This window comes from Ambystoma mexicanum, chromosome 3p, assembly GCF_040938575.1.
Source record: "Ambystoma mexicanum isolate Mex_15411 chromosome 3p, UKY_AmexF1_1, whole genome shotgun sequence".
NCBI lineage: Eukaryota > Metazoa > Chordata > Amphibia > Caudata > Ambystomatidae > Ambystoma > Ambystoma mexicanum.
The window spans coordinates 376,758,929-376,786,709 of NC_090925.1; the positions used below are offsets into that span (position 1 = coordinate 376,758,929).

Genomic DNA, 27,781 nt, shown 5'->3' on the forward strand with positions numbered 1-27,781 from the left:
CCAAACATGTCCCAGTCATAAGTCAGGGCCCGGTGAACAAGAGAAAACCTATAACCCTGCACCTTTTTTTAACACCATAATCAAAATGCCTCATTTAACCATGCCAACCTCCCTGGTATGGTATTCCCCAAATGAGTCAAGGAGAGGCATGAGGCTGCCATTAAGCCTGGGAGATAATCAAAGACACGTGAGAACAGTGATGGAGAACTAGAACCAATGGCAGGGAGCATCCGCATGGAAGACACCTCAGGGTTATTACACATTTCACTGCAAAAAAGGGAGAAAGTGGAGGGGGAAGACCCCTGAACTCCCCCACATCCCCTCCACCTTAATAAATACTTAAAATACTTAAACCTAGCCATCAATCTACTTTTGTGCCGAAATGTGTACAAAATAATAAGTAGCAAATGGCCCGGCGAGCAAATGCGCCAGTTCCAAGCATTTGCAGCAAATGGGGAGTGAAAGGAAGATGGCAACCAGCCTCAATAAAAGCTTTGCAGTGGCTCTGTAGAAAACAGGCTCCGCCTCGTGACCGTCAAGGAAGCGCAGAGCAGGTGAGCATTGACCAATCCAATAAGCCCCAAAAGCATAGGCACGTGAATATAAGGGTCTGGGGACAGACCCCCGGGGCAAGGCTGGGCCCTTATATAAGGAACAGCATTACCAGAGGAGAGAAGGCATTTGAAGAGAGTGGCTGAGCAGTGCACGAGAGTCTCGGAGGCAGGAACATAAAGAAGCTGGGTGTCAAGAGGAGGCGGTGAATCAGGAAGAGGTACCAACTGGGGAGGAGGAGGCAAGTTAGAAGATGGAAAGGAAGGCTCAGGAGGGGAAGAAAGACTAGGAGGTGGAGTTGAAGAAGGTGGGGAATGGCCAGAGAGGAGAAGGGCATAAGGGGCAAGAGGTGAAGGGAGGGCGGACACAAACCAACAGAAAAGGAGATAAGAGGCAGCCAAGGAATGCTGGAGGAAGAGGGAGAAGATGGTCAGACACGCCCTACGAGCATGGGGTGGGGTGTTGAGGAGGCATCAGGGAATGTGGTGGAAGGAGGAGAAGAAAGAAGCGGGGACCTTCTCCTTAGGTATAAGGTAATCCAGAATCATCACCGGGTTTTGGGAACCAGTGTCAGGTCCACATGACCAGATGTAGGAGTACAGAATTCAAGTCGGCCTGCTAACCTGCCAAAGTGGCCTAACCCCTAGTGAAAACTCTGAGGCTTTGGCTTGGCGGCTGCCAGACTCCCTGTCACCATTGCCAAGACCTAAAGTGCAGCGGCCCAAGGCCCTGGCAGAGGGGTCTAGCAGGAGCCAAGGAGACCAGGGCGAGACAGCACAGATCCACATTAACAAAACCAGAAACCAAGACAGCAGGGCGAGGAAACTCAACACCCCAGACTGAGTAACAGACATTGACCATTACTTACAGGAAAGTTAACACGGATGGGAAAGACTTTTTATTAAACCTGCGAAATAGCTTTGGTAAACCAAGCTACCCTGTTTTGTTAATGTCTGACAAGGACTCGTGCACAAACCAAAGGGATCACAATCACTTAGCACTGATTGTGACAATGCAGAAGGGAACCCCACCCACCAAAGTGGTACCTGAACAGATAGAAGCCCGCCAGTTTGAATCATGAGCAGGTGCTCCAGCTAGGGGAGATCATGCCTAGTCAGGGAACCTTGAGATCTAAAGTACAGGGTGAGGCTCTTTCACTGGATTACTAGAGATTTGTGTTGTATCTATCTGGAAAAACCTAACACATACGACTTGTCAATTGGCCCATGTGATGTTGATCCTGCACAGCTTCGTAATTAGGGCGAAATGAGAGACCACACTATCCATGGTGAATTGTAACCCTTATAGAATCTTGCAGCAGGAGCATGAGCGATCTGAACTTAGTTTTTGATTCTGACATGTGACTAAATAGATCTAGCCTGTTTTTTGCAGCCGGCCACTGACCTCTAACCTTTCTCGACACCCAGCTCCTGGAGTCCACCTAATAAACGCGTTCTAGCCCATGAACAGGGCAGTGGAGCTGCCACCTAGCCACCTGGTTTGTTATTTTATGTACGAGATTCTTAAATGCACTTGCCCAACACACACCATGCGCTGCTCACCAACACAAACCATGCGCTGCTCACCAACACACACCATGCGCTGCTCACCAACACACACCATGCGCTGTTCACCAACACACACCATGCTCTGCTCACCAACACACACCATGCGCTGCTCACCAACACACACCATGCACTGCTCACCAACACACACCATGCACTGCTCACCAACACACACAATGTGCTGCTCACCAACACACACCATGCGCTGCTCACCAACACACACCATGCGCTACTCACCAACACACACCATGCACTGCTCACCAACACACACCAGGCACTGCTCATCAACACACACAATGCACTGCTCACCAATACACATCATGCACTGCTCACCAACACACACTATGTGCTGCTCACCAACACACATCATGCACCGCTTGCTGAGGTCTACAGTTTGCACTGCTTATGGAATTAACAGTGCTGTTGCACTGCCACAGACATGTTAGTGACAACCATGCAAATGTGTACTGGCGACCACCACTTTTGTATTTCATCTACAAAATGTTTGTGATTTATTTTGAGGAGAAAGTGTGCTTCGATTGTAAGGTATTTAATGGCATCTGTGAGACCCATCAACAAAGGGACACATCAGCCTCATGATAACATACTGGTCGCAATAGCTTCTCTCTGCTCACCCTGCAGAATGGGGGACAATGTCTGTGAATCTGCATTACTCTTTGTCCTCCCTACTCGTCACAGTGCTAACTAGATAAGGAGCGAGGCGGGGAAGCCTCATTCCTGCTGTGATGGGGAATGATGGGCAGATAAAGGTTCTCCCTGATGGAAACGTGTTGGGAATGTCACGAGCTTCACAGAGAGGCATTCATTCGGAACACCAAAGTAAGCGCATGCAGTTTGTGTGAATGTGGGCGCATGTGTTAGTGTAGTTGCCTGCAAGTTGACCTATGCACACATGCAGTGTTTCCACCTCAAGCAGCGCATATAATGTGGACTAGTGTCATATTTTTTAGTGCTGTTCGCCATTGATTGCACCACCCCTCGTGGGCCCTCGGCCAAAACTGCAAATGTTGTGCAGCCGCGAGGCCATCTTTCAGTGGTAATGGCAGCGACCGCAACTGCAGTGATGTGACCCCTGCTGTGCCTCACTCAACATTTGCCCCCAGCCAATCACATGTCCTTATGAAGACAGAGCAGCACAAATAATAATGCAGTTACATGTTTGTTGTGAGTTACTGTAAATCTATGCATTTCTGCCACAAAGCTATGAGCGCACAACCTTCAGAGCCGCATCTCCATTTTAGCTGCATTTAACCCTACATAAGGGAAGAGCCAGGAAACGAAATCAATAAGCACCCGGATAGACACAGGGCAGTCGATGCAGATGAACATCAAAGGCATAGCTGGAGACCAAGTAGGATATAGGTGTTCAGAGTAGGCTGAGACATCTATAGGCGAGCAGGGAGGATGCCTTACTGCAGCAAAGGGGCTTACCTCCATTGCAGTGATAGCTCCCACCCCCTGCTAGCCAGCCCTGCAGCTCGCCACTTCAGAGCAGGTACATCATGCCCCCCACCCCCGTTGCGCTATTGGAGAAGAATCTGGTCACCGTGGCAGCTAAGCCCCCCCGTTCATGTTGCCCTATTAAGGAATAGAGGGATGGCCACAGAGGTCCCCTCGGCCAGACAAAGTGTGGAGGTGACAGACCACAGAAACATACAGGCGGCCAGTAGGGCTGGGGGGAAACTGCAGTGGCCCCCTTGGTGTCCAGGACGTCCATTAAGGAAAGCCACCACATTGGGCTGCCCAGCTTTCTGAAGCCTACAGAGATACTGGTGTCATCAGGTGGTGTGGACAGCGAAGGAGGGCCGCTGTGGCACCTCTAGGGCAGGCGGTCCAACCATTATATCTCCTCAGGGCCAGCTTAGCTAGGCGCAGTGCTCTGCCCAGCCCCGCCCTCAGACAAGGCCCGGGCATCTGGATATGGTGAATCCAGTGCTTTGATTAACCTTTTCAGAGAGGAAGTCAAATAATCCTAAACCTAAACATTTGGAAGTCATTACATGTTTTTGGAAGTCATAATACTTGCTTGCTCATAATTCGTTGAGTAAATGACTGTAATGACAAAAAATGGAAGTCAATTGTTAGATAAAACAAGCACTGGCCAAGGCATCAGTTTGGCTTGTGTATGGGTATTAGCTAGGAATTTGCCAGGCACTGACATCATATGCTCACGTACACACACCATTTTTCCAGCTGCTGCCATCTCATGAGCAGGTACTCTGATCTGTCAGTGCCCAGCCCATGCCCAGAGAAAAGACAAAAATGCTGGCTTTGCCAATGCTTGTTTTTCATTCTCGTCTATTTAACAATTGCCCCAATATAAAAGCCAATCTACTGCCTGCACATTATTGTACGTATGTTGAAGGACTGGTAACCTGCCATCATCCACAGAACGCCAAGCCTGCACCCACATGGATGTTGGAAGCCAGGTATGCAATTTGTGAATACAGTTTAGTTTAGTTTATTTATTTATTTGTAACTTGCCCCAAACCCTGGGGTAACTGGGTGCAATGACTTAAAAGCATGTTACAGACATACAAAAGGATTAAGACAAAAACGTGCAGGTCGACTATAGGTTACAGGGTAGACGAATTGCAGAATAACTACAAGCAGGGACTTTGCTAGGGGGGGGTTAAGGGGGCTATAGCCCCTGATCTTTTGGTTGTAGCCCCGGATAGAATCTCAGGAGCTACAGCCAAAAGGCTAGCTAGCCCCCAGTCCCAACAGTTCCAACATCAGTGTAGCCCCGGGTCTTTTCCAGACCTAGCAATTCCCCTGACTACAAGTGAGCATGTGAGAGAGACGCCGGATGTTACAGATTGGGCATCAGTACCACACAGACAGTATTTACAAATGGTAATGCAGAGTAATTACACTAAGTACAGTATTTACAAGTGGTAAAGCAGAGTAATTGCACAGGTGCATAGGTGTTAAATCTGTTAGTGTTTCCTATCGAAGAGCCAACTCTTTACTTTGGCTCTAAAGGTCCAGAAAGACAGTTCCATTCTGATGGTGAGAGGGAGGGAGTTCCAAGATTTTGCAGCCAGTACAGGGAAACTAGCTCCTCCCACTCTTTTCAGTTTGAACCTTGGAATAGTGAGGCAGTGAGTACCAGCGATCTGGTAGGTCTGGTGACAGAAATGCTTTGCATGCGTTAATGAGCTTGTTAGTGTAGGCAGTAGTAGAGCCGGTGGCGCTCACTTGTTTCTTGAGCGAGAGGGTTGAGTCTAAGTAGATTCCCAGATTTTTGATTTCTTTGGCAACTTTAATCGAGTTCCCATCGATGTCGAAGGACGTATATCGAGGGTCTAGTCTGTTAAGACGTATTTGGGATCCGACGATCAGGAGCTCCGTCTTCTCATTATTTAGACAGAGGCTATGGCTGGCCATCCACGCCTGAATCTCCAGGTATATGTCATTTATCAGTTTAGAGTCGTCTTCATAGCAACCTGTCAATGTGATGAGAACTTGGCGGCCTGAGTGTTGCGCAGGGCTGGCGGCCTCACATCAGTACCGCACGGTGTGAATATCACAGGCATCTGTGAATGAGTGGTATAAACCAATAAATACATGAGGGAAGCAGGTGGTGCAAGGAGTGCTCCTGCCCCCGGGAAAGTGACATGTTGCTGCTCCCAGCCTCCAGGTGCATGCGCTGACAAGGCACGCCCTTCCATTATGGAGCCCCAGGAGGCCTTTGACTGGTTCATTGTTGCAAATCTAAAAAATGCTAGAGTTCAGAAGCTGACTTTATTAATTGGAGACACCGTTAAAATCCCAAATTCGGCTACTTATCACCATAGCTAACAAGCAGTAAATGCAATGATGTTCGCTTTCTGTTGCATTGCTCACTGCATAAACCTCATGTAATGCAAGCAGCGCTGAAAAGATGACTGGGCGAGTTTAAAAAAAAAATATTCGACCTTCCTGGGAGCCAACCAGAGCCAGAGAAAACATCAATATCATTTTTGAATTACATTTGAATCCTACAGTATGCCTTTAAGCAGAGGCGCAACTCACAATATGTTGTCTGAGGCTCCACAAAGGTCGGGACTTTTCTATAAAAAAAGGCAACTTGTCTGGTTTTTTTTGTAGTGCTCAAAACAACCAATAACTGACTTAAATACAGTCAATGGTTAGTGTGCGTGATATGTGTGAACGTGGAAGCTCTGTAAATAAAACACATGCATTTTCTTACAGGTGCAGCCATCTCAATGTTATAAAAGCATAGACCTGATGCTGACATATTGTATTCTGTTCGCACCTTTTGCATATTTTCTTGGCACTGGGATGAGATTACCGATGCACGTTTCTGATTTGCACAGTGTTCAGGATATAAACTGGCACTAAAGCCCCTACACACACAGCGAATTGTAGGATAATTATGAACACTAGTACAAGGCCACAGCAGTGTAAGGCAAGGCGTGTCAGCACACAAGGACATGTTCTAGGACGAGATCAACAGCTCATTTCTGTATTCTCATCACGCAGGGCGACATTTGGACATTCCAGTAGGAGCATTGTTTGTTTGTTCTGTGTTTTATCTGGTGCTGAAATGCAGTTTCGAAGGATTTGGAAATACTGCAGCATATATATTGGCAAAGCTTAAATGAGCCAACAGTTACGGTTTTTAAATGTCTCTCGAATACTATACACAAAAAGTAACAGGTATAAATCAAGTGGCTGAAGACCCACTTGGTTAAAACACCAGAGGCACATTTACAACTGCAGTTACACCATTAACCCTCAGCAGACTGCTTAGAAATAACACTGGCAGGCCAAAGGTTGATGTTACCGCTTGGTAGAGCTAACCCAAACAGATCCCAGGGGGGGGTGTTTTGGGTAGGGAGGAGCAAGTAGAGAGTGGTAATGGTAATATTTACCCACCCATTGAGTTGGGCAGTCAATGGGTGGGCAAATACCCAACCAACACCCACAAGCTGTGTTCCCCTCCTCACACGCCATCTCCCTCCTACCTGTAATCCAATCCAATAGTTTGGGCTTATAGGTGTCATTTTAGCACCACCCAATAGTCAAAACTAAAATGGCAGGTAGAGTTCCACCATCCTCTGTTTTTCAAGTTTGCGAACAAAACTGACTACAGAGCAAGTGCATCTGTAGAATTCCCAGTCTGTAGTGGAGTGAGGGACTCGGGGGAATGCCGAAGGAAAATAAGACACCATCCACATTTTTAAGTAATCCTCTGGCTCCACGTTTGGAAGTTATATGCTGAACAGCGTGCAATTTGTGGAAACCTCTAACGTCCAGGCTACTTGCCAAAAAGAGGCTCCACTGAAGCAATAGTAGCAGCAAGTGAGATGCAAAGTCGATGGAGGAGCTAACCAGAGGATGTGGCTTACGTTACAGGCATGGGCACTTTCTCAAACAATACATAAGAAGACCCTGCAAACGTGTGTTTTGGGTCACTCAGCATGGTCTCATGTGGTCTTGTTTGCATCCAGTCTGAATCCTGTAAATACATCTATCTGGCCCAATTTATAAATACCTTGCTGTCTGTAAATAAAACAGAGTCACTCCGAATTTCACGCATTATATAAACAACTCAATCAGTGAGTAAGTCACCCACGTTCTGGAGATAATCACCTGTGAGAAACTCCAAGGGGGAAAAAAGAATCAATTTGGATTCCTGGCTGCTTAACATAAAGTCAAAGTGCATTTTGAGAACATAAAACCATAATTTTATGTTTGAAAAATATGTCTGAGATAGTGGTTCAAGCATGGGACCCTACTGGGCAGATAAAGGCCTTTGGGCTTGGCGCCAATTTCTCTTGTCACAACACTCACTTTAACAGTGAAACGTCTGAGATCCACGAGCCATGCATGCTTGTTTACACAACTTTCAGGGGAAAGTTTGGGACGGTGTAATGGTGGACTGCAGTAGCAAGGACGGAGCCTCATCAATCCACTGGACGGAGATCCTAAGAAGAAGATGGTGGCCTACCCTGGGCCTGAGCAGAGCACGATTTCCCATTTCCCAAAATGAATGCCTTTTCCAGTTTGTAGATGGAGTGCTGGTCCCTGCAATTGCAATGTGGAACAGCTTTCAGACTACGGCCTGAGTACAGGAGACATCGCCCCAGGTGTGCTTATTAGTGGGGGATAGAGAAAGCCCCAGTAGTGTCCCTGCTCGGCAACCGTTTTTGGAGACCGTTGAAGCACTGCCCAAGCTAGCCTCATCCCACTGAAAGGCCTACCTCTGCCCACAACCCGGGTTGAGTTGGGGGGGGGGGGGTTGGCAGTTCTAGCCTCACAGAGGGCAGAGTAGAGTTAAGCATTGGGCACCCAGCCATCCCAGTCTGACAAGGCTGACTCTACTCAGCCACAGATGTATCCCTCCCTACCTTGGGGAGGTTGAAAGCCCCCCATTAATTATGAATCCCCCAGCAGGCTAGTTAGGCTGGGGCAGCTCATGCGGAATTACCAGAGTAGGAAGACAGAGAGCTCTAGTGAGCAACTAAGTAAAGATATGTCCTGCACTTGCAGCTCCCTGGGGCGGACTCTTGGCTGGGACTTATTTATTCATGACAGGGGAAGTGATGAAACACTTGTGTTATAAATGACATATCATATCATGAAGCCCAGCCCAGAGATATTATCATGGGGTTGGCAGACCTAGAAAAGAAATTAGAGAGTGCCCGATTAGTCACTCATATCCGGTGGTGTGCCAATATCACAATGAAAATGTGCTTTTTAAAAGCTGATTTGTGAATGGAAACCCAATAAAGGATGCCAGAGCTGAACTCTTGACATGTGTATTCTGCTCATGTCACCTCCCCCAAAATGAGAGGCGACAACGGGCCCCACGCTTTCAAACAGATAAGGAGCAATACATGGGGCTTGACCCATAATGATAATGACTGGTCTGTAACTTAGTCACTGAGAGCCCAAAATCAAAATCCATCCTTAGCCAGCGGTTTTATGGGTTGGAACTGTATTTTGTGGAAGTAAGATAATTAATGGAGTTGGCTGCTGAGTTGCTGCAGTCTGTGGCAGTCTACTCTCTCCTATTCTACTGACACCCGAGTCTCTCTTCAGTTCCAGCTTTTTTGTGGGAGGACCCATAAAAACCCTCATTATCCGCGGAGCGGCCGCGGAGTTGGCTGTTGAGTTGCTGCGGTCTGTGGGCAGGACTGGCAGACCCCTTCTGCATGGCGACTGCAAGCTGCGAATTACCCGAAACATCGCTTCAGGCTGTAAACGAGGAAGAGGGCCGACGGTTGTGTAGTTCTAATCTAAGCCATCCCCTTTTCTGAGTCAGACCGGGCCCTTTCGGCTCGTTCTACCTCAAGACAACGGTGCCCTCCACCACTGAAGCAGTCCAAAGACCTAATTGGGGTCCAAATGTTTAATTCCACCCAAACAACATCCATTTGAGCGGGCTCCTTAGTTGTTCCCCCCCCAGAATTCACTCAAACTTACAGAGCTTGGGCCTGAAACGGCGGAACATAGGCAAGCTCCATACTCAATGGAACAAAACACAGCAACGAAAGCCTCATGCCAGCCCATGCAAGTCCAGACAGCTAACACTCCCGGCTCGTTTCCAGTGCAGCCCGCCAAAGGGCGGGCTGCAAAGATTACGCTTGCCGATTTGAGTGATGGCGCCGGACTTGCCGCGAGTAACGAACCGGACCCTCATGCTCGTTTTCCACCCAAACCTACCGGCTCTTCTAGGACTCAGGCTGGCGAATGCAGCCCTCGTTTTCCAGGCTCTCCTGGCTCCCTCTGCGGTTCCGGAGTCTCGGATGATCCCTCGTCGGTGGCGCCGCGCAGAGCAGGTAGGGGGCGGGGCCCCTCCTCCTCCTCCCTCGGCACGTCATCGGAACAAAGGCTAGTGGAGGCCTTGTTTCACGCGGCCGAGGGCGAGGCTCTGCCCCTGGGTGGGGGCTCGGCTAAGAAGCTCCCTGAAGGTGCCCATCAACAGTCGATCAAGGGAAGAGAGAGGCGGGGCTCTACCCCAGTAAACTTCAATCAGGTAGACTCATCCATTAAAGAAATTGAAGTTGTGTCGCCCACCACCTCGTCTATTGCGACACCTCCAAAGAAGAAAAATAAAACAAGAAACGGGACCAAAGTGTTCCTTTGATCAGTATCAAAAAATAAAAAAACAACCCACTTGACTTCCCAAAAAAAAAGAAAACACCATGAAAGCCTTGACAAAATCTGCAATATACAACTCGCTGAAAGAATACTTTGTGAGCCAAGGCAAAAGGAAATACGATGTATTAAAAGAACAAACTGATGCAGAAATGCTTTAAGTCACAATAGATCATACAGAGGGGCCAAAAATCAGCACCACCATCAACGCTCCAAAAAAGGGCGCTACAACAGAGAATGGCTCCCATGGAGACACTTTTGCGCTGCAAGAAAACAACGTGTCAAGTCTCCTCACTTCTATTTCCAACTCGCCTAACAGATCCTCGCCAATCAGTTCTTCTGAGACTGCCCCAACTGATGGGAATATGCCAGTTAATCCACTTCAGATTGCCCCATATCCTTTTCCAGCAACAATCAAAATAGATGTCGTGCCCACGGGGCCTTCCTTGCTCACCAAAACTCTACAATCAAGTGACTGTCGAAATCAATCCACGACTGGGGCCAAATCAGTTCCGTGACACACTAAAGGACCAAACAACGCTAATTGCAATGACCCACACCAAATTGATTTACTTGGAGGGGTACATCACCGCTAAAGAAAAACTTGACAGTGAACTGTTTAACAAACTCCTGTTGGCCCCTCCTAGATCTGGACCAACTATTGAGCCTCCAACTGAAAGAACCATCGTCATTAAAGACTCAGCTGATCAAGCGTCCCAAACTGAACCTAGCAAACTGAAAGATACACTACAGTCCCCCCAATCATAAGAGGAGGAAAAAAACAATCCCCCTGGAAAATGTCCAGACTCACACAACAAACATAAAACAATCCACCAAAACACTGGAACCTCCGGCCCACTCAACCTATTTTCAATTGCAGGCTGTAAACCGGGGTCCTCTAATCCCTTTGTACAAGCAAAAGAGACTTTAACGGTCCTACCTGAAACCACAAAATAGCCGGCAACAAAGTTAAGAGCTCTACCTCGCACCAAGCTGGCTGAGAAACCAAAAACTCTTCCACAACCCGTTAAAACATCAGATCAAATGGACCAAAAAGCAAGAAAAGGGCCCGCGAAACAATCAGGACCTACGGTCGGTCCAAAAGAAAATGCATCTAAGGAAAGTGGGTCTTCGAGGTTCCCTCCGAAGTGTCCAAAGTCTGCCACAAATTCCACTCAGGCTCCCTTACGACAATCGCTGATTACAGCTGAGGACTTCATGCAAGATGAAAACTTCATGAATATAACTGTTCACTCATCACCTTCGAGGGGTGCCGATCCTCAAACCTGGCAATTTGGCTGGCAACCTACGATTACAGAACCCAATTGCCAAGTCTCCCAGTCTCAAAAAAACGAAGGCGACTGAGTGAGTCTCGGACTGAAGAGCAGCAAGCAAACAAGCTTAGACTCCCAAGAGGTCCAGTATCTCTGAGAAATCACCCAACATCTCCTAAAAGGAACCACCACAGCACGGATCGAAATATCCGAGACAAAGTAGTGCCCAGAAATAGAAGCAGTTAGGTCAACCAGCGTCAAGTAACCCAGAGGAAAAAGCAGAGCGGTCCCCACAGGCCAAAGTATATCTCTCAAATACATACATCTCAGTGTCACCGGACTTCCGCCATCATCTTCAAGCTGGAACAGATTCCGAAAAACTCAGAGGCAATAACCTTGAACAGGGGTAAAGTCCTGAAAATCTTGAAACACGTCAGAGACTTTAAGAACCTGACGACGGACGGCCTAATCCTAGTAGAGCCCTACCACAAAGACCACAAGGCAAAGGCCTTTCTCCATATCAGAATGAACGCGCTAGGGAGGAGGTCTAAAGAAGCTGAAGGAGATCTTCTCAAGTGGGGCTATTACATCACAGAGATGACAACACAAACAGAGGACCATCCACCTACTTCTCTCCCCAGTCCTCTTCTGGGCGAGAACCACAAGTCAAGGACTGATATAGCGGTCGCTCAGCGGAAACTGCTTCATCTCCAAAAACCAACGAGTCTCCGAACGCCAGTCTCTCCAACTCTTGCCCCTGAGGTCTAACTCGCACACAGAAATGCTACTCAAAGTTCTTCTAGTTGGAAAAGGGGAAGCAGAGACCCTAGTTCAGAACCACACAGGAATTCTGCAACGACAATCAAAAATCTGACCGACAAGGATCAAGAAGCGCCTGGCTATCGGTCTCCTTTACCAGCCCAGAAGATCTCGTCAACATTTGCCCCAATCAAACAACTGCTAGCGTGGTTGCCTAAACCCCCTACGTCCCTAGGGAAGAAATTGCAATTAACACCAATGAACTCACCTTTGAGAGAAAGATCCCACCCAACAGCACAGATTGACTGCAACAGAACGAAGAAACAACCTAATGCAGACCGTAAAATGATGTCCTGGAATACTAGAGGTTACAGCCACTTAACTAGACCGGGAAAAGTCAACCTTGGGAGCTATGACATTATAACACTTCAAGAAACTTGGCTCGAGACTCGTGGAATCGACGGTTTCTCAGTAATAGTCTCACCTGCCAACAAAGGACGATTGGGTCGCCCGGTCTCTTGATAGCAGTCCTTTTGGGATCCGGCCTGACTATTGAGAAACGCCCTGCTGCAACCCAGAGCCACTTAGCTGTACTCGTGAAGTGGGTAAGATCGTCTTCCTCTTCCCCACAAACAATGGCGACCACCTGGCTAGCGATTATAACAACATATTGGAACCCGCAGACCATCTCAGACAAGACATTTTTAAATACCATCGAATCAGAGATTGACGGAATAATTGCGGCGCAAGATAACACTTCAATAATCATAAGCAGTGACCTAAATGCCAAGTGCCCGGGAAGTGCTCCAAACTTTAACCCTTTTCACCCCAAACTTCAGACAGAATCACAAGGGCAAAAATGGCAATCACTTATGAATTCCAGAAACCTCCAGAACAGTGAGGAGGCCCTCCCTCCAGCCTGCCACATTCCCACTTGGGAAAGAGGAGCTCAAAAGGGAACTATTGACTACATCTTTACATCAGAAGAAATGCTCACTTGGATTACATCCTTTGAGGTCATTCGGTCTGATGCCAGCAACCACAACATCCTGCAAATTGGGTGGCCTTCGGAGTGCAGTCTGAGGATCCACTCGTCCGAGTAAGAGATGGATTTCTGCAGCTTCTATAGCTTCTGGAATGATTCGTTCTCCTTTAGTGTTGACACTGCCTTGGCTACTAATGCACACATGCTGTGCATCCTGACTCGCGGACTTGCTCTTCTCGGCTGGGGGCTGACAGCAGAGCAAGGCTTCCTGCCCATCTCAGTGGCGGGAGAGAGAGAGAGAGAGAGAGGGGACCCCAGTGGCGCATCCTCACCACCCCTCCAGCATCTGTAAACAGAGCTTTGAGAGACTGCAGAAGAACAAGGCTTCCTGCTGTGAGAATGTGTGCTTCCTCGGCCCTCCTTCCTGTCAGTGGGCTCTGCAGAAGCTTCGTAACCCCGATGTCTGATCACCAAAGAGCGCGGCTTAGATTCTGTGCTTCCAAGGCAGGAACCTTGACTAGCTACAATTGCTGAGTGGCAGCAATCCATCCCAAATGACAATGTTTAGCAGTTCTCAGGCAGACCTGCATATGGAAAGCACCTGTACCTGTGAGAGTTGAATGGGAACATCATTAGGTATTCAAACAGATTTATATTGACGTACTGACTAGTACCCGTTCCAGTATAGCATTACCAGCTCTTATACAGAATTAGGGATGGGAACTGGGTATAAATGTATAAGGATTATGGCTGGGTATCCTCAAATTCAGGCGAAAATATGTAGGACTTTTCAGCATTGCGAAGTGTGAGAGCAGACTATAGATGTCTGACATGTGTACTTGCTTACTTTCCCTGGATGCTTTCCATTATGTTCTGATAAACTCAGGTGTACATGGGAACAGTGAATAATATCGAGAGTTTGAGATGTAAGAAGCTCGATCGCATGTATTAATGTTCTACATCTGGATCTATTAGGCCAAATAGTTATGAATGATGAGTAAGAAAATTGCACCACGAATAATGAGCGCATCGACAGGGAACCTATTCACTAATGACTGCGAATGTTCAAGAAACCAAATAGATGTAATACCGTAGACCATACATGACTCTAGATTGTACTGGGAACGCTGTTGGCATGTCAGCAAGAGATGTGAATATTTACTGTATTACGCTCTGATTGGGTTGTGGACCGCACAATAGCGTACATCAAAGGCAAGTTCTTGGGAGTATTTACAGCATGCGGACGCACATAGATCTCGAAGTGTGTTATTTATTTCATGTGCCACATTGTTCTCTTACCTGGTACGAACTTAATACGTAGCTCAAAGTCAGCCCTTGAACATCAGCCAATTTTAACACAGTCACGCTTGGCAGCAGCGGGGTAATATCTAACTACGGCCCCCATCAGCCCATGCGTTAGTACACAAGATACAATCGCATTTTGGGTAAAATTAAGCGTTGCTGCAGGATTACACGCTAACATTTCATACGCTTCACTTCCCTATTCGGTACCGCTTTCTATAACTTGCGATGCCGGAACAACACTTACACTCACATCACCGCGCCACTCCGCGATGACACCCTTAGCAACAGCTATAGGATTTGCGCATCCGCTGCCATGGTAACAACACTGTTCCATGGCAAGGCGGGCACGCGGATCCAAAAGCAGACAACGGATTCCCATCGCCCCACATCGGCTCGCTCTAATTTGGAGCACAATTTGATCAAGATAATTGCAGACAAGGTATGACAAGTACATGCTAGCCTTACCCCCATTCCACTGCAGCACAATACTTACAACACGCAGCACCAATGTACGGCTTGACACATAACACATGCATGTGTGTGCCTTCTTTTATTCACAGCGCTTCAAAATCAGAGAACCTAGCACTGTCTACACCAAGTTAATGGTAGGGAATCATCTCTGTATGCAGGCCATAACTGATTCAGCACTCGCAGCGGCAAGAAGGATGCATCCATGCTGAGGAGATATATGTTTTATTGCAGGTGATCCTGGGGTAATTTATGTATGGCATTAGATAATATTGTCCAGTACCTCTGCAAGTGTCAATGGCTACAGTATACCATTAGGTAAGAGTAGATCCATTTAACGTATGCCCTCATTTACAAATAGCCTACAAGAAGAACAAGTTACTCTCTTACCTGGTAACGTTCTTTCGATGGGATGGTCCGACGACATATTCCATATCTATGACAGTAATCACCACAGCTGTGCTGCGTCGGAAAATCTTCGGCGTCTGCGTCGATGACGTCGATACGCCGCCCTCGAGGACCTCCTCCGACGGCCGACGTCACTGGATGTTATAAGTAGGACGCACAACGCCTGTAGCCTCAGTTGTAGTTTTTCCCCCTGATCGTGTGGCACCAATCGTCTGCCAGTCTGACACACAAAGCCTTGCGGAAAAAAGTAAGCTGCAATCGCATGAGAAATTCTGTAGCGGGGAAGGCAGGGAGGGAGCGATATGGAATACGTCGTCGGACCATCCCATCGAAAGAACGTTACCAGGTAAGAGAGTAACTTGTTCTTCGAGGGGATTGGGTCCTCTGACGTATTCCATATCTATGATAGACTCACAAAGCAGTACCAATGCAAGGAGGTGGGAAAAGAATTTAGAAAACAGAAATTTAGAATGCCCAATCAAATTGCGGAGTAAAGGACCGCCTTGCCAAAGGCCAGATCCTGCCCCCGGATGGAATCGAGGGAGTAGTGACGTACAAACGTATGTACCGAAGCCCAGGTGGCTGCATCACAGATGTTAGAAATAGGAACACCCCTCTGTAGGGCAGTAGAGGCAGCCATACCCCTGGTAGAATGGGCCCGTAAGCCGACTGGTGGGTCCTTACCCGCCAAGCGGTAACACTCAGAGATAGCCAAAATAATCCAGCGAGACAAAGTCTGTTTCGTCACAGCTTGTCCCAAACGCTTTCCAGCGTAACCAATGAAGAGTTGATCGTCCACTCTGACCCGGGACATGCGTGAAATATAAAAGCTTAACGCTCTCCTAGGATCAAGCCTATGGAGCCTCTCCTCTTCCTTACCAGGATGTGGAGGAGGATAAAACGCCGGAAGAACAACCTTCTGGCCTAAATGAAATTCCGACACCACCTTCGGAAGAAAGGAAGGACGAACTCTAAGGACAACCCTGTCCTTATGAAGCACAGGGAAAAGTGGCTTAACTGAAAGCGCCTGTAACTCACTCACTCTGCGAGGGGGAAGTGACCGCAACCAAAAATACAGTTTTAAGAGTTAACAGTCTCAAAGGGCATGAATACAAAGGCTCAAACGGAGCACCCATCAGAAACTTGAGAACAAGGTTCAAATCCCAACCGGGCACCTGGAAAGGTGACGGAGGGAACACATTAGTGAGCCCTTTCAGAAACTGAGAAATTAAAGGAATTTTAAAATAGGAACAGACGAGCACTTAAATATGGACAGCGCCGCCAGGTAACCTTTAACGGTACCCACTTGCAAGCCCCTGTGGGCCAAAGAAAGCAAAAAAGACAGAACCATGGGAATGTCACATGCAAAAGGATCCACAATCTTAACCCTGCACCAGTTGCAGAACTTACGCCAACGGCAACGGTAAGGGGACTTTGTTGCTGGCCGTCTGACCGAGAGCAACACCTCCATCACGACTTCAGGGAGTTCCCAATCCTTATACCTCACCTTTCAGAAACCAAGCGTGAAGGTTGAAGGATCTGACCTCTGGATGGAGACCCTGACCCCCCTCCCGTGAGAGCAGATTGTCTCGGTAGGGAAGAAGACGTGGAGGGCAGATGGACAAGTCGAGAAGGTCCGGGTACCACATCCTCCGGGCCCACGCCGGAGCAATGAGGATCATCCGGGAACCGAACCTCTGCAACCTCTGCAGGAGGAAACGCGTACAGCAGTGGGAATGACCACTCCACCACAAACGCGTCTCCTAAGGCTCCTTTTGGAGGAAATTCCCACGAGCAGAACCTCTCGCACTTCCGGTTGACACTGAAGGCGAAGAGATCCACTTGAGGGGTCCCCCTAAGGGGAAAGATCTCCAGGAGAATCTCCTGAGCCAACTCCCACTCGTGAGACTTCGCGCTCTGCCTGCTCAGAGCGTCCGCCATCTTGTTTTCGTCTCCGGCCAGATGAACTGCCGAGATCGAAACTTCCTGCTGGATTGCCCAGAACTAGAGCTGCATCACCTCCCTGCACAGAGGAAGTGACCCTGCCCCCCCCTTTTTGTTGAGGTAGTGCATGGCCACCGTGTTGTCCGTCAGGATCAGGACATTCTTCCCTCGCACAGTCGGCAGAAAAGCCTTCAGGGCTAGCTTGATGCCCCTCAGCTCCAACAGATTGATATGGAGTCTGGACTCCGACGGAGACCAACAACCGCTGACTGTCAACTCGTTGGCATGAGCTCCCCATCCCGTGAGGGATGCGTCCGTCACGATCGTCACCACCAGCCAGGGTAGCCAAAATGGAGCCCCCTTCATCAGATTGTCTTCGACGACCCACCACAGAAGGTCCTGGGCGACCGAGGACGGCACCTGAACAGGGTCCAACATCCTGCCAGAGGACTGAGACCACTGGAGCTTGAGTGTCCATTGCAAAGGTCTCATCCGCAACCTGGCCTCTGGCACCAGAAGAATGCAGGATGCCATGAGGCCAAGCAATCTCAAGAACTCGAATGCTGGGAGACTCCGGGCAAGCTGAAACTTGTGCACCATCTGCTGAATGTGATGAGCCCTCACCTGGGGAGGAAAACACTGCCCCAGGGACTTGTCGAGCACTGCTCCGATGTACTGGGGCCTCTGAGTTGGCGTCAAGTGAGACTTCTTTAAATTGAGGGAGAAGCCCAGCTTGTGGAGGGAGTGGCAGGTGACTGACAGATGATCGAGGACTGCTCGGGAGAGCGCGCCCTGATCAACCAATCGTCCAGGTAGGGGTAGACATGAATCCCCCCTTTCCTGAGGTGCGCTGCCACCGCTACCATGAGCTTGGTGAAGACCCTCGGGGCGGAGGTCAATCCGAACGGCAGGACCCGAAACGGAAAGTGCAAGTCGCCAACTGCGAACCTCAGGTACTTCTTGTGCTTTGGATGTATCGGCACATGAAAATAAGCGTCCTTGAGGTCGAGAGACACCAACCAATCCTGAAGTTGAAGGGCCTGGAGGTCTTGAGAGAGAGTAACCATCTTGAACTGGTCCTTCCTGAGGAGTTTGTTCAAACCGCGCAAGTCCATGATGAGTCTCAATCCCCCGTTTTTCTTGGAAATCAAAAAATAAGGGGAATACCATCCCTTATTCCTCTCCGCTACAGGCACCACTGGCGCCTTTCTCCAGCAGGGAATGAATTTTCTGCGCAAGGAGCAGATTCGGACTCCTCAAAGAGAGATTCCCCAGTGGATTGTCTTGAGGCCTCTGCCAGAAAGGAAGACAGTAGCCGTGGGTTATGATCTCCAGAACCCACACATCTGAAGTAATGGTGCACCACTCTCCAAGATGCTGCGCCAGCCTTCCCTCAACCGGCGAACCATGGGTCATGGCCTCATGACTGAGCTGAAGCGGCTGCGGCGTTGCCTGAGGGCAAAGAGGCAACAGCCCGAGCAGCCTTGGCACCTCGAGTACCTTGTTTTCCACCTCTGGCACTCCTACGGTGGCCCCTCTGACTGGCAGCTCCTCTCGCTTTACCAAAAGATGAGTAATAACGAAAGGAACCTCCCCTCCATTGCTGAACACTAGGACGAAAAGGCGGAGGTTGGCGAACTGCAGCGCCCAATGACTTTGCTGCAGCTTTGGAGGTCTGCAACCTCTCAAGGCTCTCGTCAGCCTTGCTGCCAAAAAGATGTTCCCCGTCAAAGAGCATGTTGAGGAGCCGGGCCTGCACATCAGGAGCAAACCGCGACTTCCGCAACCATGCAAACCTGCATATCACGGTGCTCGCCGCCATGGACTGGCTGATGCAATCTGCCATGTCCAAACCTGACTGAACGGCCTCACACATGGTATCCTTGCCATCCTGAACCATGGCAAGGAATCCATCCCGTTCGTTCCCCTTCGGGAATATGTCCAACAACTAAGGAAACACAGTTCCACAGAGTGTGCATGAAACGTGACAAGGCACATGAAGAGTTGGCCGTCTGAAGCGCCATACCCCTGTCAAAACGCTTGTCGTCCCTATCAGGACGGATGGTAGGATACAACACCTGCTTTGCCGGGGCCAAAGCCGCATGCACCACCAAACTCTCCGGAGTTGGGTGCTTGGTCAAGTAGCAGGGGTCGCTACTGGCTGGGTGGTATTTTCATGGAAAAGACTTGCCCACTGCCGGGAGACTCTCCGGAGCAGTCCAAGCCGCCGCCACCCTCCTCTGGAGAGCCATATGGAACGGCAGTACCGGGTCAGTTGGTGGACCTTGGTCGAGGATATCCGTAAGGCCATCCTAAAGGAAATCCCCTGGGGGAGAAGACCATCCCAAGTACTCGGTGACCCTGGAAATAAGGCGCCGGTACGAGGAATCAGCATGAGTGCCAGGCTCAGGCCTACAAACTCCACCTCCGGAGAGGTGTACAGCCCACTGGCATTGTGCAAGGATTGCCGCAGGTCTTCAATTTGGCTATGGCCCGAGAAAATCTTGTCCGGTACTGTATCCGGAACCTTGCCATTATCAGAGCCCTCATCCACCTCTGCAATAAAAAACTCAAGCTGGCGGAAAGAAGGCACAGAATGTGGAACAAAGCCATGCTTGGCCTTTGCCAGAGCCTTCCTAGGTGGTTCCACCGAGCCTCGGGGACACCTGTCGAAACAGCCTCGAAAGGCGTCGAGTGAATCGGCGTCGATGCCGAACGCGGCGCTGACAGTCCTCGAGGCCGGGGCCCAGAGGGTGTCCCTCAACAGCCGGGGCGCCGATGGCGTTGACGACTTCTTTGAAGGCGGGGCCTCGAAAGAGTCCGTTGATGACCTCGGCGTCAACGTCTTCCTTGAAGACACCACAGGTTCACACGGTCTCAAGCATGTCGAGGACCGGGACCTGGAACGGGCATGACGAGAACGATTCCCCTTGTCCGAGCGCGACCTCTCCCGCGAATCGTGATGACCACACGAGCCCGAAGGCGTGCGAACAGTGTCTCTCGACCGATCACGACCGACCCCACTTGGAGGCACGGACGGACCAGTGCCCTGCGATTCGAGAATCGCCAACATTTTTTTCCCGAAGGAATCCCATTCCTCCGGCGTTGCATGCTTGGTGGGGTAAGCGACCTGCCGACGGGCGGAGTCCTCGGAAGAAGACGGGGAAGGCGACCGATGACGGCGCTTCCGGGAGTGCCTCGGAGAGGCAGAGGCGTGCCGGGACCGACTCCTGGACCGAGACCCACTGGACTTCCGACGACGACGCGGAGAGTCGCCCCTCGAATCGTCCATCGAAAGCCCTGCAGACCTCGACTTCCGTGGCTTGGACACCTTACCTACGGATAACTTCTTCTTGCGCTCCTGCAAGGCTTTTGACGTGAGCGACTGGCAGCAACAGTCATCCATGTCATGGGCCTCCCCGAGACACCAGAGGCAGGCGTCGTGCGAGTCCGTAACTGACATCTTGGACCCACAGTCCCTGCACTTCTTAAAGCCCGGACGCAGTGTGGAAGACGAGGTAGACATCTTCACGAAGAAAGACTTCACAAAACGAAACAGGTTCGAAGAACCGAGAAAGAACAGGAACTCCAAAGAGTGGAGGCGCGCCGAGATCTCCGAAGCGAACACATCCGTGGAAAAAACGGAACTGAGGCTACGGGCGTCGTGCGTCCTACTTATAACATCCAGTGACGTCGGCCGTCGGAGGAGGTCCTCGAGGGCGTCGTATCGACGCCATCGACGCAGGACGCAGACGCCGAAGATTTTCCGAAGCAGCACAGCTGTGGTGATTACTGTCATAGATATGGAATACGTCGGAGGACCCAATCCCCTCGAATGATCCTTTTTGCATGCCTGAATATACCATCTACATGTTTTCAGCCACACATCCCTGAAATCCTTACTATTATATTCCAGGCTATCTAGAGGATTATTGCCTCGAATTACGGTCCAGAGCATTTTCAACTAGAAGGTCTCGTCTATTCCGCGTCAAGGCAGGCCATGCTTCCTCTTTGCCTACAAAGCAGTTCTAACATTGTGTTTATGAACTCATTCCTGAATATGAAATGTTTATTTCAGATTGTTAAGTAGCAGTTGAAGCCAAGAGGTCAAAACTTAAACGTTTGTGCAATGTTGTGTATTTATAAAGCCTGCCCAGAAGATGGATGCACGGTCAGCAAAGGGTCTCTGCATGGCAATATTGAAAAATAAAACAGAGGATTTCTACTTAGAAGACTATGTGACTAGAGTGTTAATTGTATCTGATAGATTGTATCGCAATTGACTATATGTTCTCATATACAGTAGTATTTACTAGGCCCTAGCGGCGTCCCCTGGTCAAGTGACTGTTTCACTAGGCACTTTTTGCTCAGCAATCCTACCAACAGCCACACAGTGAGCTGCCACTTCACCAGGAGGGCGGGCACAGCAGGCAAGTCCACGATCATCATCCTGGAGAGCTGCTAAGAACCTTAAATAGTACCACCATTTCCTCTCTGCCAAATTGTAGGGGGATGAAATGATAAAGCTGCCAGTCTTTTGTGATCTATGCTGACTGGATCGCTTTGCCCAGGCTTCAATGTTCTCTACAAGACACCCTCACAACGACTGAAACGCCTCCTCATATGTACTCTCTTATTAGTGGGTAGAGACACGCATGTAGCTTTCGACATGGACTAACATTGGTACCACTATCGCCGTTTAACATTGTCTAGTTCCTTGATATGCTTTTTCACATATAGGGTTGGTGCTCAAACCTAAACACTGAAGTCAATTTTTGATCAAACTAGGTCCTTGTCCAGTGGACAGCACAATACCATAAGGTTTCAACTTTCTTAAATAAAAAACGTGTTGCTCTTTCATTTTTTGAAATTCCAGGTCCGTGATGTGACAGGGAACGTGTGCTGCGGCCACACTCCTTAAGTGAAATGAGATTTGTCTCTGATGAGAAATATCAGTGCACACAGGCCCCATTCACTGCCTTCTTTCTCACTACCTCTCTGTTGATCATTTGGCTAGCAGTCTGCAGTTATTGATAACTTATTTTCCAACTTTCGAGTCTTCAGAATGGCCCAGCTTAGCTCCACTGTGGCTGCATTCTTCTCGGTGAACAGCGGCTGAGGTGGACAATGCCCACATCAGATGTAGCACCGTACAATGTAGGCTCCAGACCACAATATCCTTAGAGGGCAGCAGGCTAAAGATCCCTTAACTTGCCCCGGTCAGTCTAGGATCCTGGCACGAGTGCAGGACTGGGCATGGCTGTGCAAGCTCACAGTACCAGAGGGTATTGCTTTCTCCGGTGCTCGTGGGGATCCACGGGTGATGGTTTGTAATGCACATGCAATTTGCCCAAGTAGCCCGCGTAAAAATCTCTAAGCAGCCAATGTTTCACCCCATCATTTTAGGGCTAAAGCCCATCGATCTGAAGTGTTGGGTTCACCTGGGACAAGTGGACATGTAGCGGTACTCAGATGCAAGGCTCTTTGTAATAGCCAAAGAATTGACTTTTTAGGTTGGGTGTACATGGGCAAATCCTCCCGGGGGAGTTAATGATGCAGAGTCGTTTTGGTTGGCGACAATGGGAGTTGGTACTGGGATTGTATTGCAAGGAAACGCAAGAAACAAGGAAAGAGAGATAAGAGTTAGGGGCACAGAATCGCACAAACAAAGATTGACTTGGACAATTTCCTTTCCAAGATGCTTCCCTGATGCAGTGTAGTCTGCAATATTGTTTGCATAGTCCAGGCGTTCAACTTCCACTAACCTTGATACGCAGACAATTAAGGATATGGGGGTGAAGCAGACTGCACTATTCCACATAGCTATTGTCTTCACACATCTGGAGAAGTATTTCACTCTATACCTACAAAGAAATGTGGTTGTTCTCCTGCGTCTACCATTGCTAGGTTGCTGACTGATTGAAATGCTTCAGGAATTCCTCAGTTCCATCCTTTTCCCCCCACCGGACATGCCCAGAGAATGAGATTTTGGGTGCCATGGTCAAGGCTAGTCATGGAACATACTTTTAAAATAAGGGCCCCGCCCCTCCTAATGCTGTGAAATCGAAAAAGCGGTGGCTTCCATTTTTCTTACATTAGTGCAGGATTGCTTATATTTCATTCACATAAAGTTACCTAACAATGTAAGTAACGGTGGAGTAAGCAGACACATATCACTGCCATCCTAACCTCCTGCAACAAATGTAGTGCTTCCATTTTAGGAAAGTGTTACAACCTTGCCTAGTGAGTGTCGGAAATCTTAGCATAGTGAACGTGGCTGCTAGGAAACAAGGCAAATCTTAGCATAGTGAATGTGGCTGACAGGAAAGAGTGGCAATCTTGGCATAGTGAATGTGGCTGCTAGGAAAGAGAGGCAATTATAGCATAGTGAATGTAGCTGCTAAGAAAGAGTGTCAATCTAAGCATAGTGAATGTGGCTACCAGGAAAGAGTGGCAATCTTAGCCTAGTCAATGTGGATGCTAGGAAAGAGTGGTAATTGCAGGATAATGAATAGGACTGTTAAGAAAGAAACGCAATCTTAGCATGGTAAATGTGGCTGCTAAAAAAGAGAGACAATCTTAGCATAGTGAATGTGGCTGCCAGGAAAGAGTGGCAATATTGGCGTAGCGAATGTGGCTGCTAGAAAATAGTGGACATATTAGCATAGTGACTCTGGGTGCTAGGAAATAGAGACAACCTTAGCATAGTGAATGTGGCTGCTAGGAAACAGAGACAATCCTAGCATAGTGAATAAGGCTGCTAGGAAAGAGTAGTTATATTAGCATAATATGGCTGCTAAGAAAGAAAGAACGATCTTAGCAAAGAATCTAAATAATTTAGTTTTACAATGTGAATTGCGTATTCAAGAAGAGTACATTTATTGGAAACAATGTGCATTGTATAAGGGTAACAATGTTAAATGTTGAAGGCATTTGGACCGCGCAACAGACTTGGTCCCCAGGCGCTCTGGTGGATCTGCAAACGAAAAGGTGGGATGGGTTAGTAGGTGAAGCGTGAGCAGGATAGTGAGAGGAGTGGTGTTCTGTTGGCAGCTTCAACTCGGTATACACCGGGTGCTGAGCTTTGGTGCGTGTATCGGATCGATGTCAGTCCTCGTGTGCTGTTGGTGTTGCTTATGTGTTGTTGCGGTGTTGTGAAGTGTGTGCGGGTTGTTGTGCGAGAGTTGGTTGTGTGAGATTTTTGAGTGAGATAAGTCTGCAGAAATGCTGAGTTTTTTGTTAGTGGGTTGAATGAAGTTTAACATGCAAACATTCAGAACTCTGTCCGAGTGTGGCGCTCACCTATCCTCCCAATCTCAGCAGGGTGGGCGAAGGGGTTATGCCTGGCATGGTTTTGGTTTGTGTGAGGCACTCCCTGTGCTTTTCTAACACGCTCTGTAAGTGTTCTAATTGCTCCTTGCCATTCTATTCTAGCGAGCTCTGTAGGTGTTCTAATGCTGTTGGATTGAATAATGTGGGTTGGGTGTCTATTCTCCTCCTTGGGTGCTGGAGCTGGTGTAGTGGACTCCTCTCACGAACTTTCTACCTAAATGCGTCTGCTGGGGGTTTGGATATGGTACATCTGGGAGGGAGTGGAGTCATTTAAGGGCTTTCGTCTCGGTCTGAATATGTGATCAGTCTATGGTGACCTCCTTTTATGGCTATTTCCCATGATATCTTATGGTCTGTCGTGGGGTCCGTTCTTTGGGTTCAGTGTTTGTCCATTTTTGGAGTGACCGAGGTTGGTATTATTTTGATCGTTGTTTAATGGGGTGGGCATTCCAGTGCATCGCTGTTGTGGTTACGCTGTGAAGAGCCATGATTTGAGGAGTTTCCTGAATGCTAGGTGGTTTGTTGTGTTCCGTATATTCTTAGGTAGGTCATTCCAGGTTTTCGGTGCCTGGTGAGAGAAAGAGGATCTTCCAAGTATTCTTCTGTTATAGGGTTTTGGTTCCAGGCGGATGTCGGTGCTTGATCTCAGTGTTCTTGCCGGTTGATGTAGGCGTAGTTTATCGCTTAGGAATTCTGCGCCTTGTTTATTGCTCTGTGCGTGATGCACATGGACTTTATTAGCTGTTTTAGTGGTAGCCAGAGTACTATTTTTAGCGCGGGTGTGATGTGTTCTCTTCTGGGTAGCTTGAGGAGGAGAAAAGCTATTTTTTTAAAGTGAATACATAAATGTGTGGCAACGAATTCATACAATCCTTTCTAATGAGAAATACACAATGTAATTGAGAAACACAACGTCCATAGAAAACATATACAAAACAAAAAATATAAACACTATACAGAACACAACGTTCGCAAACGAAGCACAAACAAGACTCTAGAAAATTATAACCAATGGGTCTACAATGATTTAAACACACAAAGGGTATACATATCTCCCTATCCAGTTATGAACAACTTATGAATGTATCCAACCACAGGTATAGATTATTGGTGCTGCCAACTCGAGATTCGGCTGTGCAGGCTTTTAAATTTCCTAGCCCAGGAGGAAGGCTGTGCTAGGAAATGTAAAGGCCAGCACAGCGGAAACTCGAGTTGGCAGCACCAATAATCTATACCTGTGGTTGGATACATTACAACATTCATACATTGTTTACAATAGGATAGGGAGATATGTATACCCTTTCTGTGTTTAAATAATTGGAGACACATTGGTTATAATTTTCCAGGGTCTTTTGTGCTTGATTTGCAAACTTTATGTGTTCTGTATAGTGTTTGTATTTTTTGTTTTGTGTATGTTTGCTATGGACGTGTTTGTGTTAAGCAATTTTAACAATTACATTTTGCATTTGTCATTGGAGAGGATTGTATGAATTTGTTGACATATATTTATGTATTGTTACATTTTTTTTTAAAAAAAGCTTTTGTATATGTTCCTTGAATCATTGTTACCTTATTGAATGCACATTGTTTCCAATAAAGGTACTCTTCTTGAATATGCAATTCACATTGTAAAACTAAATGATTTAGATTATTGGCTAGGTTCTTTCTGTTGTGCATTGTTCTGTTTCCCCATGATCCTAGCATCAGAATGAACTGTGGGGTTACGTCAGCCAGGTGCGACATGTGCTAAGAAAGAAAGGCAATCTTACTCTAGTGAATGTGGCTGCTGGAAAAGTGAGACAATCTAAGCATACCGAATGAGGCTGCTATTACCATTCCTCTATGTCAGAGTATTTTTACAAATTGCCCACAGGGTGAAATTTAGACTGAATGGAGTAGCAAGAAGCTAGTGATCTCAAATGTTCTCACACAGAGCAAGGGAAATAATACTTGAATAAACCATTTCAAGATGGCTACTCTAGTTACATAACAAGTATTATGCCTGCTCATGGCAGATCAATGTAGAAGAAAAGTTAAAAAGAGAATAAAGGTCAGGTGGTATACAGGCACTTGTTTCATGTGTTCTTAACTGCTGGGAAAGATAGCATCACTGACCCCTACTGTAGCATACAGCCTTTAGTCCAAATTGGGCCAACTGTTGTGAGTGTGACCTTTTTCAGCTCATCTTCGTTTTCTAATAGCCAACTTTTATACATGTAGCCTGTTGCAAGACCTTTTCATATGAACACCTTTTCCCTTAAGTGTGTGTGAGGGGCAGGCATTAGAGAGATGTTTTCATATTGGTTTGCAACCCCTAGCGTCTGTACTTGCCGTGTTCCATCATCTCCAGCAGTCCTTTCTTGATGAGCTCATCACGGCTTTGTCTTGTGGTCATCTTCTTTTCTAACACTAGGAGAAAGATCAAGGCACTATGTCATTATCACAAGCAAATTTACAACACCAAATCAAGACAAGGTTCATTCTAAAGGAAGACTGTAAAGACTGGAGGGGGGGGTGTCTGTACCTCCGCTCTCTATATGGTAGAGGCAAGAGGGCCCCAGACAAGATTCTCTATTATTGGTACGTGGTCGAGCAATCAAGGCCTAGCTTCTCAGGAGGTGATGCAGGCTGGTTCTTAAGTACAGTGTAGTCCCCAAGCACCCACAAAGGAATGTCCGCACACTATCGGTTAAACACAGTCTTTATATAATTAATATTCAAAGGTATATACAATATCCCGATAATGCACTGTGTGCTCGGAAAATCAACAATGGTAAATATATACAGTTCTAAAGTGGTACCACAACGATTATTAGATCTCATTAAAGTGCATCAACTATACTGTCAAAATGTCACACAGATCAATAAAGAGGAAACCAGCAGTAGAGAGAGGAAGGAAAGCAAGATGGTTGAACAATTGGCAGAATACTGGTCCTGCTACCTAGACACAACTCTGTGTGGAGATCCCCCCACCTGAGCAACCTGTAAAGCAAAGATGTATCACAAGCCCAGTCCATATATTGTTCACACTAGACTTCCCAATAGTTCTGCATCCC

The 27,781-nt window shown here is 47.8% G+C and overlaps 1 protein-coding gene across 4 annotated transcripts in view; it reads right to left on the reverse strand.

Annotated features, from left to right (window-relative positions):
- Positions 1-27,781, reverse strand: part of PHACTR3 (phosphatase and actin regulator 3) — a 1,074,680-nt gene that overhangs the window by 491,079 nt on the left and 555,820 nt on the right. For all 4 annotated transcript variants that reach the window (XM_069651038.1, XM_069651037.1, XM_069651041.1 and 1 more), the window contains one exon: positions 27,057-27,134. In XM_069651038.1, coding sequence (XP_069507139.1) covers positions 27,057-27,134 — 78 coding nt within the window. The remainder of the gene's footprint in view (positions 1-27,056; positions 27,135-27,781) is intronic.